Source organism: Grus americana, chromosome 4 (assembly GCF_028858705.1).
Source record: "Grus americana isolate bGruAme1 chromosome 4, bGruAme1.mat, whole genome shotgun sequence".
NCBI lineage: Eukaryota > Metazoa > Chordata > Aves > Gruiformes > Gruidae > Grus > Grus americana.
The window spans coordinates 13,725,748-13,744,256 of NC_072855.1; the positions used below are offsets into that span (position 1 = coordinate 13,725,748).

Below are 18,509 nucleotides of genomic sequence, written 5' to 3' on the forward strand. Positions count from 1 at the left end.
TTTTTCCATCCGATTCTTTTTTCTTTTTTTTTAGTGATCCAATTATTTCTATGCCCTGAAGCTCTTTATAGTAATTTCCATTAACTGCAGGAATCCTGGTAAGAACAGAGCTGATCAATTGCAATTGCATTTGTGACAGTCTGCTGCTAAACTAAACACGCAGGAGATTTCACCCTCTCTGAGACAACATAACCTCTCCATAATTGTACAGAAACAAAATTCAAGTATGCAATTACTGCAGCCAGTTAGCTAGAGTAGTTGCAAATATTACTCTACCGAATTTCCATTATAATCTTGGATTAAAATAAATGTAATAAGTAAAAGCATAGTTTCTGCTTTTGGCATTAATATTTGAAAAAATCATGTAAGATACTGAAATCTCCTTTTAGTTCAGAAATCTATTATACAATGAAATGGTGCCTCAGAATTCCAATAACATGTGAACATCATTAAATTATTTACTCCAGGGGATATATGTGACAGTTCAAATCCAGTTTCCTGGTCATTTTCTTTATCACAGTCACATATCAATGAAAATATTGTCATGAAAGAAAATAATTAAGGAGAGCAGAATGCAAGTAGCTCTTTGATTGACCTGATCTTTGTAAACTCAGGGATATTTTTTTAATATATATATCATGTGTGCTTTAATTAAATCCCAGTGAGAGCATGATGCAGGCCTACTGTACACACAGAGTAGCCTGGGACATCCAAGGTTATGGGTTTTTGTTTCTTCTTTTCTCCTCAGATACCTTCAGTTGTCTCCTCCACCTCAAATCCAGAGGCTGACTGCAACCTGCCCATGATCCATGAGGAAGCCCCTTGGCCTCTGCCCTCAAGGATGAAGGATGCACCGGTGCCTCCAGAGCGTGGCGCTTTCTGGGCCACGAAGGGGAGGGATCGGCTGTCGAAACGTGATGATGTATTTTGGGGTCAAATAGGAAATCAGCATGCAGGTGCTATTCCCCAGGGAATGAAACAGAAAAATGCCATTATGAATAAGGCATGGCTCTCTAGAGAAAAAACAGATGGCTCAACCTCAGCTACCGCAGCAAAAAGCTATTTGTCAGACGTGTTGTCAGCAAGTAATAGAGGTCGAAATCCTGTGGGGAGAAATCAGCTGCACAGGAAAGAATAAAACCCGCAGAAATAAAACAAGGTAAAGCATCTTAGCAATGTGATTTTCCCATTGTGTTACAAAAGTACTAATCATTCTTTAAAACAAAGATATTTTACTAGTTAGCATGGCCTAGCAACTGGTTTGAGAGGAGTGGAAAATTTACATGAAACAGAGCTGCAATACTTTTTATGATCAAAATTTCTTAGAGCACTTGATGTCACTGAAACCTATGGATTTTTCAGTAGCAGGACTGCCTCCCCACTTTCTTTTCACCACTTGTTTATGACTGGTTTTTCTTTTAACTGAGGCTGTGAAGCAACGTATTAAATCACTTTAACTTTTGTGTATAACCTGGTTCTTCAGCGTGTGGTGGCAAGTTCTGAAAGAACGTCTGGCTGGAGTGGCTGGTTCCTCTGGAACTTTAAGGAAATGTTGGGTCGTGGACTGCCTGGAAACCCATTCTACAGAAATTGGGGGATAGTTTTGCTGTTAGTGTTTCTTTAGTGTCTTGGGATTTTTTTTTTTTTTTTTTTTTTTTAATAAACTGACCTACAGCAGGGCACTCAATGTATTCCTGTAGGTGTTAGTACCTGTAAAGTAGCATCCTTCAGTTGTTACTTTTAAGTAACAAATTGCAATTTAACTTGAGTAGTGTCACTGGACGCGTTCCCGACCACTTTCCTTGGGTGACCACTGGGGCACCATGAGTGCAGTAACAGCTGCGTTTGAGGGATGGAGAACTCGGACTGCACCCTGTGCTGCCAAACCCCCGTACCTACGTTATAGAGAAGCAAGAGTTAATACTTTTGGAAAACCTCCTTTATTCAAATCCTTCAGCTATCTTTATTATTAGAAAAGGGCATTTTTGACACACAGTGATATGAGGCACTATTCCTGTGCTCATCCTCTGCCTCCATTGATTACCCCAGTTGGTTTGCAGTATGTCGCTACTTTGCTGCTGCTTTTTAGAAACCAGAAACAGAATGGCTGGTTTTGGAGAAACATTAATGCACGCACTCACACTTTGTTGTGGGAAACATCGGTCAGGTAGCAGTGCAATTGCTTACAGCAGTAACTGAATTGGTCTTCATCCAACATGTCTTTAGAAAAGACACACCAGATGCCAAGGGAAACAGCCCCTGGGAGCAATGTTTTGGAGCACTGTCTAAGGAGAGGAGACACCGGGGAGGTTCCAGAATCTGGGCTTCTGCTTTCATGTGTCTTTCTCCCTGTGCCTGGCCAACGCTTCTGAATATACTTGATACCTAGCCAGCAGCTGTCTTGTCAAATGTTAAGATATTTTAATGTGGAAAAACACTTGTAAATATTTGACATGGTAGCTTTTATATTGATAAAATGATGCTTTAAAAATTAGCACTTGTGAGAACTTTTTTTGAACTTTACCTTATGACAGTAAAATACAGGGCCTGGGAGTTAAGGCTAGAGGTCAGATTGTAATGCATGAAGTGTGCTAATAATAAGGGTATTAATAATAATACCCCATGATAATAGGATAATAAGTCTTTATTATTCTAGTGTAGATAGCTACTCTGTGATTGGGACCATAGTAACTTACCATGAAATCAAGCCTTTCTCAGTCCAGTCCCTTTCTATCAAAGACAAGTGCAGTTCATGTTAAACTATCAGGCTTCATTTTAAGCTAGTTAGGTTATTTGACCCTATTCTTCCCCCTGCTTCAATTAATAATTTCCTTAACAAGGACTGCAGACACACACAGGTGTAAATGGGGGAACAGACACTTGCAAGCATATTACCTGCATGGAAGCACTGTGAGCAAAATGGACTCAAGCAATTCCTCAAGCAAATGGATTCTGTGCTGGCACTTTGTCGCTTTGGTTCACAAGTCACAGACTTCAGTTAAAATCCTGTAGCCCCTTGTTTTTTTAATTTTTTAAGACCTCCATTCTTCCTACTACAAAGCATTGTTTAAACATGTGCAGATAGCACAGCTGTCATTAGGGCAGCTGTTTCAGCTGCTTTTCATTTCTCTCAAGTAAAAATGTGAGATTTTAGACACTACAGTGGAGGACTGGTAATAATTTAACAGCAATCTGTTTGGAGTACTGCATGCAAAAGCATTAGAAAAGGTGAGTCAGCTAAAGGTTTTCTTTTTTAAACCCCTGTCCTAGTCCGTTTTTTCCCAATGCTGAATGGGCAAATGAGAAGTGATAGTCAGATTATTATGTGCTAATTGATGTACAAGACGATTAGATGATGCATCGCACCATCAAACAAGCCCCTTCAAATTCTTTAAACAGAGTCATTTATAGAAACCAGCTCCAAGATGTCCAGTGGCAGGCCAGATGGTTCATATATTGGTGTCCTGCCAAGCTGAGGTCCTTTGGGAGTCTGAGCTTGATGAGTAACTCATATGGAATTATTACTATTGCCCCTTATTCTGTGAGTTATTTGTGAGTTTTGGTTTCTGGTTTTTTGTTGGGTTTTTTTTTTTTAAATTGAGGGTAATGAGTAGCAATGTGCTTACAGAAACACATCTGACCAGTTGACTTGCGTTGAATCACCTGCGATCTGCTGTTTGTCATCTGTGGACCTGCCTGAGTCAAATGGCATTATCTGTGCTTGACTGGATGATCAGGACACTTGGAAGGAAGCTGGACAACAGCGTGCTTCCTACCAACAGACCTTCACTGAGCCTGCTCCCCATTCAGGCTCTTCCACTTACAAAGAACTTGTTTGAGACAGCACAGATGCAGAAAACCATTTGCTAGGATCAGCAGTTCACATCAAATGAGTGTTTATTAACATATTTGGGCAATATTTGCCCAGTTCTTTTTTTCTAGACTTGAACTCCACAGTACTAAAGACAAAATATCTCATTTTAGCAGCAAGGTCATCTTTTTTCTCTCTAGTTTTAACAGAAGTATTACTTAGAAATAGAATGTAAATGCAATACATGGAAGTAGTAACCTGAAATGGTGCATGACGTGTGAAAGAGAAACTTAAGGAAACTCATGGTGTACCTCAGGCTACAAATGCACTGTAGAGTAGCTGTACCCCCATTGCGGGAGGGATTGGAATCTGAAAATCCAAAACCGCTGGGAGGAATAGCCATTCTCCTGTGAAAGGGGTTGTTTGTTTGTTTGTTTGTTTGTTTTTAAATCCATCACTTCCCTCCAACACTGAACAAGCAGTTTTATATAATCAAAGGAAGCTAATATTTCTCCTGTACTCATCATTTATCTCTTTTGCTCTTCTCTGATAGGAAAGCTCATAAACAGGGAATGTAATGCTGGTTTTTATGTTCAGATAAAAAGAAACAGAACACCTAGAATGACAGATCATGTGTATATGAAGAAAGTTCTCTTCAGTCAATGCATTTGTTGTATTAGACTACTCCTGTTCCTCCTTTTTTCCAGGAAAATAGCATTTATAATATTTTAAGAAAATAATAAGTTGCCCTGTATTTTGTCTACACTCACCTGTGCATGCAATCTTGCTTAACTACTAAGAATTCACTCTGCAAGTTCAAAAAAATAAGTCAGTTGCCAGTTACACTTTAAGAACCTCTAAACCAGATGTGTTTTGGTCAGAATCACTGGAAGGAACATGGTCTGTGTCCTTGGAGAATCAGTGCACTGGAGAAGGCTTGGAAGACACTGGAAACTGGGGAAGATGACAAAGTTCAGTGTCTCTAAAATAAATGATGCCTACGTCCACTCTAGGTTCTCCTGGAGATTAAACATTCGTAGAAAATGGAGAAGGGTTGCTCTGGAAGCCTGGCACTCCCCATCTACTGCTTTTCTTGTACTATGAATAGCTTTTATGCGCATAGGAATTTTGGGGATCACATCTGATGCTCGGCCTGTAGTAACGCAGTTCCATGCTCAGGACTGATATTTTTATGAGTCAGAACAAAAATGAGTTGCCCATGATTAAATTTTCTGTAGTCCTTAATATTTCCTGTTTATATTTTTTGGGTAGCAATTCTGATGTGTAAAAGCACTATCTAATATTTTTTTAGTAACAGCCTTTTCATTTAGCCCTGTAGATATGCATATTAAATCTACCTAATAAAACCAGATAATACATGAAAAATTTCTGCAGTGCAGACCTTTCTCTTAAAGCCAGATTAAAACAAGAAACTCCCACATCTGTTTGTACAACTGTATTCTCAGCAGGTCAGGCAGCCAGTAGCTTTGACCCTAGTCCATCTTTCTTGCAATAGCTTTTTCCTGGGAATAAAGAGAACAGGAAGGACTAGGACAGAAAATGGAATATTCCAGAAACCTTGGCCTATTACATTTAGCTAGGAATATTGTCTTTCCCCAGTCTGTGGCACTGATCCTCAGTCAGGATAATGGTGAACCATAGAATAATGTGTTCATTTGCATATAAATATGTATAAAATATTTATGTGCATATATATATATAATTCCATGGTGTTTGGCATAAATGAATGTAGTATAAAATAATAGGGAGAAGTCTCTTCCCGCAGATTTTTTTCTTTCCTTTTTTCCTCTCCCCCTTGACATTTGCTAATAGAAGCAGGAACATGAGAAGACTGAGGGTTGTTGTTGTTGTTATTATTATTTTAAAGATTGAATTTAAACCTTAAGTTAAGAGAAAATTGAGATTATGCAGTGGAAGTTCTTGTTGTACCTTGACTCCTCTGCAGGTTAAAATCCAGGCATATATTGATCTGTCTTCCCTTTTCCAAATACCCTAATTTCGATGGGAAGGAAGCTCACTTGTGCACTCCACCTGTCAGCCCAAGTGTAGGTGACAGTGGGACCAGAGCAATGGGGGACACTTGCCCTGTAGCCATTTAGCTCCCCATTGTCTCTTCGCTGCTGAAAGAGGGGAACAAAAAAGATCAGTGGCTATATAAAATATTCTCAGTACATTTGTTTTCTTGCTTCTATACGCATAAACTATTGAACCTTTACTGGGTAGGAGTTAGGCACCACTAGGGAGAATGCCAAGCTCCCACAGTGGAAGCTAGGCTGACTTGCACCCTTGTTAAAGATCTCTTGAACTGTAGCCACTGTCATATTTCATGCAATATAACCTATCTGCCTTTGGAAAGTTCAATGTAGTGTGGCAAGCTCTTGAGAGAAAGTGATGACTTGTGAAGTAAGGAGTTCTTAAAAAGAAGGGGGGGGAAAAAAGAGCTAGAGGATCTTATTACAGATGATGGGTCAGGTTCACCAGGGTGCCACAGCAGCTCGGTTTCAGTCTGGTGATCCAGAGCAGCTGTAAGCACTGAAACTGTGTTTATGTTCAAGCCATTAGTGAATCAGGTCAAACATCTAAGAATAGAGAGAGTTCTTTACTTGGTGGGTTACTGGGAACATTTAATCAATAATTACTCAGAAATTGAGATGTTATCTGTTCTGCCTAGTCACTGCAATTTTGATCGCAGTGTGAGAACACGGAGCAAAGTGAAGGGGAATTTCAGTAAAGGATTCCTTGAAGTTCACTTGGGTTGGACTTGTGCTAATTGTATTTGGACAAGAGCGAGAAGCTTTGAAGTGCCGTGGCCTCTCAGCATATGGCTGTCTGGCAAAGCCTTCTTTAAGTGGGAGGTTCCTGGAGCACATATTGTCAATTTTTGTAACGTGGGTCCAAGGCTGAAAGTTGGGAGCAATTCTTTCTCACCCTTAGTGAAAGCTGCAGCTAGAGAGGGAGGACGTGGCCGTCTCTCGTTGCCCTCCCGTGCCCCCACCATCTGCTGGGTGCTGCCTCTCTGCTTTCCCATCTGTGGGCTGGGGACTCTGTCTCTCCGCAGCCACATCGTTGTTTCCAGCTGGCTGCAGACAGTCCCTTCTGGCGAGTGGGCTTTAAAATCTAGGGATGAGGCTGCCTTGCTGGAGGGTACCAATAGTTTGTGACTGACTGCGCAGGGAGCTTTGCTTGGAGGGCACAAGGCTGTTCTTGTCTCACAGAGGAGCTGGTTTGTAGGAGAAACTGCAGTTCATCATGTGGCTGCTCTGTGGTAGTGAGCGGCTGGGGTCTGCTCATCTCTGCCACCTGTACAGTTTTGTGTGCCTTTTCTGTGCTGGATATGATCAGCAAGATGACGTGGCTTCTGAATGAACAATTTGTGGTGGGTTGACCCTGGCTGGAGGCCAGGTGCCCCCCAAAGCTGCTCTATCACTGCCCTCCTCAGCTGGACAGGGGAGAGAAAATACAACGAAAGGCTCCTGGGTCGAGATAAGGACAGGGAGAGATCACTCACCTGTTACTATCAGGGGCAAAACAGACTTGACTTGGGGAAATTAATTTAATTTATTACCAATCAAATCAGAGTAGGATAATAAGTAATAAACCCAAATCTTAAAACACCTCCCCCCACCCCTCCATTCGTCCCATGCTCAACTTTTCTCTGCCTCCCCCCCACAGCAGCACAGGGGGACGGGGAATGGGGGTTGTGGTCAGTTCATCACACGTTGTCTCTGCTGCTCCTTCCTCCTCAGGGGGAGGACTCCTCACACTCTTCCTCTGCTCCAATGTGGGGTCCCTCCCATGGGAGACAGTCCTCCACCAACTTCTCCAACGTGAGTCCTTCCCATGGGCTGCAGTTCTTCACAAACTGCTCCAGCGTGGGTCTCTTCCATGGGGTGCAGACCTTTAGGAGCAGACTGCTCCAGTGTAAGTTCCCCACAAGGTCACAAGTCCTGCCAGCAAACCTGCTCCAGCATGGGCCCCTCTCTCCGTGGGACCACAGGTCCTGGAGCTTGCTCCAGCACGGCCTTCCCACAGGGTCACAGCCTCCTTCAGGTGCCTCCTCACCTGCTCCAGCGTGGGGTCCTCCATGGGCTGCAGGTGGAATCTCTACACCCCCTCATCCTTCCTCCATGGGCTGCAGGGGGACAGCCTGCTTCACCATGGCCTTCACCACGGGCTGCAGGGGGATCTCTGCTCAGGCGCCTGGAGCACCTCCTGCCCCTCCTTCTTTACTGGCCTTGGTGTCTGCAGAGCTGTTCCTCTCACATCTTCTCATGCCTCTCTCCAGCTGCAGTTGCTGTTGCGCAGCAACTTGTCCCCCTCCTTAAATACATTAACCCAGAGGCGCTACCACCGTCACTGATGGGCTTGGCCTTGGCCAGTGGTGGGTCCATCTTGGAGCCCGCTGGCATTGGCTCTGCGGTACATGGGGGAAGCTTCTAGCAGCTTCTCACAGCAGCCACCCCTGTAGCCCCCCCGCTACCAAAACCTTGCCACACAAACCCAATACACAGTTAGAGATCTTTTGTGGATAGTGGATCTTTCACATATAGCCATTTATGGATGAGCACACAGGTTTTCTGATATACATGAGCTGGGCAGAAATAAATAACAAATCTACTTTATATGGCTCTATATGATCTGGATAACTCATCATTTTGCAAGGCAGAAGTATACTGTCTATAAAGCTGGTACGCAGAAATATAGAGAAGCCAAGGTCCAACTAAAGAACTTTAATTAAGAGCACACTTGGTGTTATCAACATTAAAGACATGGTCTCATGGAGAGCAATTCCTAAGTCTGAGTTGGAAGGTAGAGGTCATGTATTTTTTTATGATGGCTGCAGAGGTTTTCATCCCCTAATTTACTTCTTGTAGCTCATCATGGCCCCATTGCCTCCTATCCACAAGTAGAAATTACCATCTCCTCAAACCTGTCAGTGTGGCTGCTCAAGTGATAAATCTCTGAAACCATTTCTGTCAGAATGAACTACTAAAGAGCAGATGACCACAGAAGGAGCTCCGCAACTTCTGGTGAAATAGTGGTGTGTAGCAGGTGGTTGGCCCTGCATGAGTGTTGGAGAGCGCATTGGAGGCAATAACCTCTTCAGGTTTTTGAAAACTAAGAAACAAAGCTGCAACTGGTGTGGACAAGTATCCCAGTGTGTTAGATGGTCTGAATTGGGTTCAGAACAGAAAGTACTTTGTCTGACGATACATAGAAGAGCCAGAAAAAATCACTGCTTTTTATATCTGACATCTGCATCTTTCCCAGACTTTTAGATGTCTCTGTAAGACTGGGATTTGCGCTCACTTTTGCATGCGGACAGGCAATTGACTCAACATTTCCTGGTTCTTCTCAGGTGACACGACATCTTTACTAGGCTACAGAATTAAGCTCTTTCTTGCTTACAGTTCAATCAACACTTCAGACCTTCACAGCAGTGACTGTCAGATGTCTGTCTCCCAGGAAGGGAGTTTGTTATCATGTGTTTAGGAACTAAGCTTAATTCATGCTCTAGTGAGTGAGATTCCTTGAGTTAGTTTCCTAGGGTCCCTTGACAGTCATGAAGAGCAATCAGCACTTGATCTACAGGAATGGATTCATCTCATCACAGTGTAGGTCTAAAATAGGCAAGATGGTCTGCACTCTGGAGGTGCCTTTTCAACTCACTGACTATAAAGATGAGTGGAGAGGGACTGCCTCAGATGTCAAGTCCACACTGCAGAAGAAAGGGAAGGTGATTCCCAAAGTAGTTTAGTTGTAAATAAAGGTCATACAGGACTTAGTTGTGATGATCTGGTAGTGCCTAGCAGGACAAAGACTTGAAGTCTTCCCCCTGTGTCCTAGGTGATTGCTGTGAACACTGGACTAGCCTTCTCGTAAGAGGTAATGGACATTAACACTTAGGAACCTCTCTTTTGTGTTGTTCTAGCTCTTTTTCGATCCTTCTGTCTGAGGACTTTTCCTTTGTACTTATGCCTTGGATTAACTATATAGTTTTGTCTTAATTTATAGTCACCAACTCTGCTGGTTTCACTGTAAGGTGTTTAGGTACCAGTTTATAAATATATTCAATAGGAAGTAAAATGTGTATGTAGATCTGAAACCTTGTTGACCTGACAAGTTCCCCTGAGGCCCTGGGATATCAGAGACAGCATTCATCAAGTGAGGCATTGAGAATATGCTGGGTCTAGTGCCAATAGTCAGGAGCTTTTGCATAAAAATAAGCTGAATTCACTGTTCTTTATCTGTGTAGTGCTCTTGTGCGTGCTTCCTCTTGAATAGTGTAAAATAGGACAATGCAGAAGAGAGGGCAGCAACTTATAAACCAGTGTATTCAAATGCGAGGATTCAGCCTGAGCTGTGGAGAGTTTTCCTCAGTGGATTAGTACCTGCAGTCACTGCCGTTCTCCTGGGGAATCACGTAGGCACATGTGTTTCCTTTAGAGGGCTTCTGACCTCTTTTGTGTTCTTCTTCTTAATTTCTGTGTCCTAAGTAAGGTGATATTAAAACAAATCCTTATTGGTGTGCTTCCTTGGGAGCTTTACAGAGTGTAAGGGAGGGAAGTAGTTTCTGCTGCTTCTAAATTAAAAGCAATTGCTCAAATTCCTGCAAGCCTCCGGAAGATGATGTGTCTGCTAAGAATGAGTGCTGCTCTTTGCACTAGCAAACTGGATGCTGGGGAGACAATAATGTGATTGTCAAGACACATCTTTCCGTTTAATAAACCATTTTTAGAATAAGGCTCTGCCTCAGTTTAATATTAGTCCTTGGGAAAAAAATTCTAAATGTTAGCATGAAAATAAATACTTCTTTCCTCTTTCAAAATAAACATACTGTCTTCTGCAGCACTGTGGTACATTGTAAGTTAAGCTTTTTATAAACAAATGGCATATGAATAAGACAATTACCTTAGCTGTATTATTATAAGTAATTTCTGCTGTGGGTAAATCTGACCCTTTTTGAACGTAAAAACATTCATATTTTATTTCCTAGCCTAGCTTTTCCCTCAGAAGAGGTTGTCTTGTCTTTAAGACTTATTTGAAATGTCATGATGTATGTCCTACTACGAATTACTACTTTTGAGCTCTCAGTTGAACAGAGGTCATAGCAATATATTGTTTTGTGCAGTTCAACTGAATATTCTGGAAGCTTAGCACTGGGGGCTCGTTTCTGCTCCAGAACAATTGGTTTGGGACTGATTACCAAGTCACAGTGTTGTACAAAATGTCTGAATCTGCTTGCCAGTCTCCTCCTTGATTATCAGTGGCTGAAACTGTGTTTCCATCTGTGTGCTTGACATTGGGACCCCTTTGCACAGGTATCTCCACTCCCTTCTGTCCCTTGGCAGGGAGTTTATACTCCTCCCACCGCCAGCGCACCCGGAGTGTTTTCCCTTGGCAGCGAAGCTGATACCTCCCCAGCCATCGCAAAACTGACACCCATCCACCGACTCCCGCAGAGAATAAAACATCAGCCGCGCGGCCCTCAGGCCCTGGGAGGTGCGCTGCTGCCTCGGGCACGTGAAGCCCTGGGATCCTTGGTATTTTTGGATTGCTGCAGCTAAACTCAGTGTTATCTGTTAATGATCACACCATTAAAAAGTCAACGTCTAATTTATTGCCTAATTTATAGGCCCACCTGATAGACCTATGACACAAGTTGAACTTATGTTCAATGATTAATGTGAAATAAAAGGTAGTGTTACATGGCCCAGTAAGATTAGATGCTCTTGATCTAATCCTGTCACTCAGCCACAGCTGTTAACAGCTTTATGTCCTCATAAAAGACTGTACCTGTGCTGTTGTAGGTTTTCAGGCTAAAAGAAAATCATATTATAACAAAAGATATAATCAGAGCTTATATAACTCAAAGGATAAGAGATAAGCATCCATAAACTTAATCAGAAATTTAGAGGAGGATATGCTTAAACAAATACGATTTTACCACATTAAATGTTACAGAGATTTTTCAAAGTCTTAAGAAGGCATTAGGTATCCAATTTTCATTGTCTTTACATTTTAGCTGGTAACTAACGCCTCATGTCTTTGAAAATGTCCCCTAAATTATTGAATTTGATTATGCATGCTATATATAGCCATAGAGGGCCAAAGATGAGGATTCTTTGTGATTTTTAAATTTTGTTTTTATTCAGTGCAAATTTCCAATTGAAATATTTGCCCATGAGACAGTATAAATAAAAGTAGCTGAAGAACCTCAAGGTGGTTTCACTGGGACTTGGTAACATTCAACTTTGTGAAACCTGGCAAGCGATAGGATTGCTGAAAAGTTTGGGGTTTTTTTGTCATCCTGGGCATCAGGAAGCGACTGCAGAGTTGACTACTGTGCCACAAGGACAGTGTAATCGTCAGTCACGTGTTGGGCTTAATGGGAATTAACAGGTTCTAGAGATCTTAAATGAATGGTCGTATCAGGAAGGACACTTTTCTTCTCCCCCTTTTTGTGTGACAAGATCAATACCTCATTAGAGAAACCTTCAATACAGAATATTTTGAATGACCATATGATAAATAATATTCTCTTGACTGTAGGAAAAAGAGCTTTCCTGGTATAATGAATGATAAGTAGAACAAAGATCATTTGGGAATAAAATGTAGCTGTTTGATCCATTTGATAATTTCCATCTGGATGGCATTTGCTTCCCTCAGTAAAGGGAACGGGAGCTGCCTATTTCTAGGCAATCTGTTCAGTTTCTTTCATGGGAAAGGACAGTTTAGCTATTCCTTCCATATGGGCATACATTATTACATCTAACAAACATGTTGTTCATCTCTCATTTTATTCAGACCCTCTAAGCAGTCTTAATTCCTGGGTGGGTTGGGATGGGGATTGAATATCCCTTCTCCATTGATTTCTGGAGGGGAAAGATCCCCATTATTCTGTATAGACAGGTGCTGGTTAATTTACTAAAACAAAAGAAACTTTGCTTGAGGGAGCGGAAAGCAAGATGATGATGGGCCAATGATGCTGAAGGAATACAGGTCTGCAAGCGTAGCTCCCTGCTATTGTGGGATCCGAGTCATGCAATCTCTGTCATAAATTAAGCAAGCTCTATCTCAGGATTCTCTCTCTAGAACAATAACATATTCTAACATTAAAAGAGTCATTATAATCATAGAATCATAGAATGGTTTGGGTTGGAAGGGACCTTAAAGATCATCTAGTTCCAACCCCCCTGCTGAGGGCAGGGACACCCTCAACTAGACCACGTTGTCCAAGGCCTCATCCAACCTGGTCTTAAACACTTCCGGGGAGGGGACATTATGGGGCATAATCATAACATCATCTTGGCTAATCAAAGAGACTATTTCCTTGGTACAATGAGGTGACACCGGTTAATGCTGTGTATCTGCCACTGCCCTGGGTCGACTGGATCTTGTGCATTTTTAGCAGGTTTTTTCCTATCTGTGCTTTTTTGTCCGAGGCAGCCTGGGCCCTTTGGTTAGCTTTCAGGAAGACTTGTGTATCTGAGGGGATACGTCAGACCTGCTCCACTCTGATACCCTGGTTGGACAGCGAGGTCTGCACCCTGCTCCCTGCACTGAGAAGTCATTCCAGCATGAATTCCTGTTGCCCAAAACGTTATGAGGTACCTAAGCGCAATAAGCATGTAGGCACTGACGCTTTGTCCTTTTAATACTTTTATTTGACAAGCAATTCTGTTCTCTGTATCATAATTTTTTGGGGAAGTGCTTGTGTCTAAAACTTTTGAAAAGTACTGAAATATATTCCAAAGATCCCTGTGCATAAAAGCAGGAAGGAGCAGTAGGAATCGCTGCTTTGCTGGTTGTAGTTTAAGAAGACAACTCTATTTTCTTTGAGATGAACAACAAGCTTGGAATTTTTTTTCCTTTGGCAGACACTTGATGTATCCCTGCAGAAACGGAATATTGTCTGACTGAATGGAAAGGGTGAAAAATTAAGAAAATTAAGAAGAGGATATACTTAGTGCCTAGTGTTTTATGGCCACACCTCCTTCATCATCTTCTTACTAGTTGTCTCTAGATAGTGTTTATTCTCTTTCTTGGTTTGGTTTGACAGCTCTAAATTGAGACCTCTAGCTTGGAAATACTTGTGTGATCTAAAGAAGTCTGTGACGGGTGATTATACTCCAGTTTCAGTGGAGGCTTACACAGATTCACATGAAGTTCAGTTAGGGTCTATTTCTTGGGGAATCTCACTGCCTTGGCAATCACATATTTCATCAGTGAATTATGCATTTTGGATTTCAGTGCCTACTTCTTATCCATCGTCCTTGCTACTTGCTGGTTATGTTCAGACTGGACACAAGCAACTAGAGGCAGCAAGCTCTGACTGCTTACACCGTCGGCTTAAAGTGAGGCCAGACCATAACACTCATGTTTGGGATGTGCAATCCAAAAGAATTTCTTAACTTCCAGAAAAGACATTTTTTTCTCATTCTGACCTTTAACAATCTGCACCAGTGAACAGAGCCATGTCGCAGGCAGCTGGTAGGAAGGCACTTGGCTCTTTCGCAGTCTGCATCTGATGCGCCTCCCGCGTGGGAAGGGGAGTTCCACCAGATCTCACCTGCCAGTCCCTCAAACACGAGGTTTTCCTGGTACAGTCAAACTAGATCTCTCTGCTGAGAAGTTTTGAGATTTCTTGTGGCTGGAAATAAAGGATTTAGCCTTAATTCCAGGCTGGCTTGGCTGTCCGTCTCCTCCAGGATTGCTCCTAAACTCTCATGTTGACAGGAGGTGATAAAAAAGAGCGTTGGTGAGGTTTCTGGTGACATGGGGTCTCATTATTCATGAAGTCCACGAGCCACAATGAAATTACTAAGGATTTAAGCCTAGCAGGCTGAGTTGGCTAAAGGTGCTTGTTTCATACTCACTTTAAAGAAGGTGAGGAGGGAGAAGAAAAAGACGTGAGGGAAGAAATGGTGGAAACAAGAATCCGTCCAGGAGCAGAAGCAGAGGCTAGTTGAAGAAGAGATGAAGTTGCATTGAGGGAGAAGGACTAGAAGGAAAACAGGCAGATGTGTGTCAGGCAGGATAAAGATTTGAACCTGAATCCCCTATTCACTATTCTGATGATTACGTTTTATAAATCTGTACGTATTCTCAATTCTTTAGCATGTAATTAACTCTTCAGTAAAGCATAGTTAAAGCCAGAAACATTGTGATTCACTGTGAGGATACAAACAGCTTCCTACAGTGATGGAGGGCTTTTTATGCTGCTAAATGACCCATATCAGAAACACTAATGTAAGTATTGTAATTGCTTGTCTTTCTCCATGTTGGTGTTTCCATGGAGCATTTGTTGAAGGAGCAAAGCACTGTAAAACCAGAAATATTCTGGATTGCCTTATGTATATGTTGCTCATGTAGTGATTATGAAGGGTGAAAAAAAAGTTTTTTATTAGATTTCTTATGGGTGCATTTTAAGAAGCAAATGTCATATGATATATTAGGTTATTCTTTAAAATAGGAAGAAAAGAGGGATATGTGGAGTCTTCTTCTGTTCCCCAGCGTTTTAAGAACTCATGGCTGAGCCAGTTAATGCACACATTTTTCATGTGAAATTCAGTCTGGCCATGCTGGAGGCCTTTGTCCCTGCAGAGCATGCAACCAGGATTAGAAATCTTCAGGTGGGTTGACGCAGATGTGGTAAATAAAATGAGACAGCAAAACGTGTCGTGTATCGAGGACTGGGAAGCACGTATGCCTGGCTGCGCAGAGCCCAGGTGCTGAAGAACTTCTTGGGGAGGGGAGAGGGAATGGGTCAAAAAGAAGAAACAGATGTTGTCTAGGCAGGAATTCCCATTCATTTTGTTTACTCACCTGGCTGTTGAGGAAACCCCACGACAACATGTGTTTTCAGCTGACAGCCTTTTCATAAGCTTAGCTGTGACAAATACAATACCTCGTTTTCAGTGGAGAGAGCTGATGTCTCTTACTGCTGTGTCACTTCGGTTGCAGTTGTGAATTTTTTTTTCTCTTCCTCTGAAAGTAGCTTTTAATGAGACAGAAGCAATATCTGGTTGGCTAACACAAATTAAACAGCCAGCTGAGTTTTCCTTCCTTTGCCAGAGCCCTTAGAGCTCTCTTTGTGCTCTTTAAGATTTTATCCAGATAGATCACGGCTTTTTCAATCCTGGTAGTGTGTGACAGTTTGATCTGGCTAATATCTACACCCTTAATGAGTTATTAAAGTGGGCAGCATCATTAAGAATTCATTTTATGCCTTCAAGACTTTTTCAGACCTTTTTGTTATGAGGCAACAGCGGCTACCGCTGGCAAAAGGGGCTTTGCTGCTGCAGTCGTGGCAGTGCAGGGGTTGCGCAAGCTGTGCCTGTGTGGTACCCCCACACCTGCTGACATTGTGCTGTGAACATCCTTTGAGCAATTAAGTTACAGCATTCCAATTATTGATGCAGTTATGTTAGGCATAACTTCCTAAAAATTGGCTTTATTCTTACTTGCAAGGTTACATCCTCATGTATTCTGCAGGCATATACTAGAACCCAACTAGTGAAGGCAAATAGCCAAATTGTTGTGTTTTTTCTTATGCTTACAGAACGGACACTTGCTTGTGGATAGAAGGATAGAAATATGCTTGTGGACAGAAAGGGAAGATCCATAAAAAGAAGAGCCAGCAGCTGAAAGCAGGTACCTTGGGGAAGAGAAGAGAGCAGACTGATACTGTCCAGAGCTTTCATCTGCTGCTGCTCAAGGACTTCCTGAAGCAGAGCTGGTTTCTATTCACTCAGAGAACCTTGACGGATTTTTCTTCTGTTAGGTTGACAAGTCTCTCTCAAACCTGCATAAACTTTTTGTATTTGCAATATACCATGGAAAGGAGGTCCAGCACTTAATTACATTAAGAACCACTTTGTTATGAACCTGTTACCAATGTTTTCATTCGTGCACCCTGGCTCTTGTCATTCCTGGTTTCGCTCTCCACTTAGATGTACTTTTACCCAAGAATCAGTCTGCACTGCAGAGTGTAGGATTTGCACAAGACTCTCTCTAGCAAACAGCAGCTTTGTTTACTGTTAGCTTTTGGGCTCAAATTTCCAACGCCATTTTACGCCATATGTAGAGGAAACATTTTTTAAAAGTTCTAACACCTTTCCTCTCCAAAACTGCAGGCTTTAGTGTAAACGGCCACTGTTTCTCCTTTCTTTTTAAGGAAGAGATAGTACTCACTGGACCAATTCCAGAGCGCAGCCAAAATTTTTGGAAGTATGACTAATATTGCAAGCTGTGCTCCTTAGCAGAGCTTGTAAGATAACTCAGACAATGATAGGTAATGGGAAGGTGAACTAAGTTAGGAAATAACAGGGTACCATTTATTTTCTATTCCAGGTAAGTGCTTCCATTTGAAATATTTGACATTGATCATGTCTCTTTCTCCTCTGTACAACTCCAGAGTGTTTTGCACTCTGGAAACCCTCAGCTTCACAAATTATTGTCTCAGGTTAATACAGACCAAGGGCAAAGTGAATAGGTAAAACCAGAATGAATGTCTCTTCTTGTCAAACCTTTAAAGCTGTGTATGCACAATGAACATCTTCATGATTCCTCTTCCTTTTTCAGTTGCTCCCCATTCTGAAATGGACTTTGAAAGTCAAAGTCTTTACATCTTCAAAACATATTTTCCCCCCAAATGCCCAAATACTCATTCTGCTGTTGAATATTAAGACAGCCAGTCTTTTCTGGTTGAAGTGGGTCTTTTTTTCAGATACTCCTGCCCTGAGAATTTATCGGCTATTTTTTGAGATAATGTCTTTTTTTGTGTGTGTGCTATACTATTACACGTGCTGCTTTTCATTCACTATTTTGTCTGTTAAACAGAAGTTTGTTCCCTTTCATTTAATTACCACACGTGATCCAGCATTTTAATGAAGATTTTATTAGACTGCCTAGCTAATGCAGAAGATAGTGACTAACATGAATAACTGTTAAAGTTTTGCTAATCTCCAAAATATAGAAATAAGGGGGAAATTCACAGTATTGATAAGCAAGTGTTGATACTAGAAAGCTACGTCCCTGTTGAGCCAAAGCTTTTAAAGCACGGACTGAAATTGCATTGTAAATTGAATGCTGTGTTGGCCGGGGGTTAACAATTGACTTAATAGTAAGAACTCAGATGAAATGTTGTGCTGAACTGGGGACACTGTTAAAGTGACTTTCCTCACTAAAAAAGAGAAAAGCTCCAGTGCCTGCATTTACGCTATGTCAGTGATTTGAAAAGCTAATGAAAATCGTATTCCTGCTGTATGTTTTTTTTGTTTTCTCTCCAGGGATGACTTTGCCAGTTGGTTTGGTCTACATTATTAAACAGGCAGCCTGACGGTTGGTTCAGACAGATGATGATGAATTAGGATGTTGCAATATGACTTTCATTGCAGAATACAAGGTAGGTTCAATACAAATGAACATTTAATATTTTATCTGAACATACATTAAATAAGTTTCATTTAATTTTTCTGCTACTATTTTGTATAGTTTCATTTAGATAGAGAAGATCCTTTATGCTAATTTTTAGGAGTGGTAATTTTCAAATACAGCACATCGATCATGAAACACTCAATAAAATCAATATAACCATTTCTGATGACAAACGCAGATCTGACATTTTTTTGCACAATGGTCACTGACACATAATCTATTCTGTTGCCTTACC

At 41.6% G+C, this 18,509-nt stretch overlaps 1 protein-coding gene across 3 annotated transcripts in view; it reads left to right on the plus strand.

The window, feature by feature from the left end:
- C4H4orf50 (chromosome 4 C4orf50 homolog) overlaps positions 1-18,509 on the plus strand; it is an 84,356-nt gene that overhangs the window by 32,049 nt on the left and 33,798 nt on the right. For 2 of the 3 annotated variants that reach the window (XM_054825236.1, XM_054825234.1), the window contains 3 exons: positions 749-1,159; positions 16,398-16,489; positions 18,127-18,242. In XM_054825236.1, the coding sequence (XP_054681211.1) occupies positions 749-1,138 (390 nt within the window). In that variant the 3' untranslated portion in view covers positions 1,139-1,159; positions 16,398-16,489; positions 18,127-18,242. The remainder of the gene's footprint in view (positions 1-748; positions 1,160-16,397; positions 16,490-18,126; positions 18,243-18,509) is intronic. The other variant, XM_054825235.1, reaches the window with a different exon arrangement.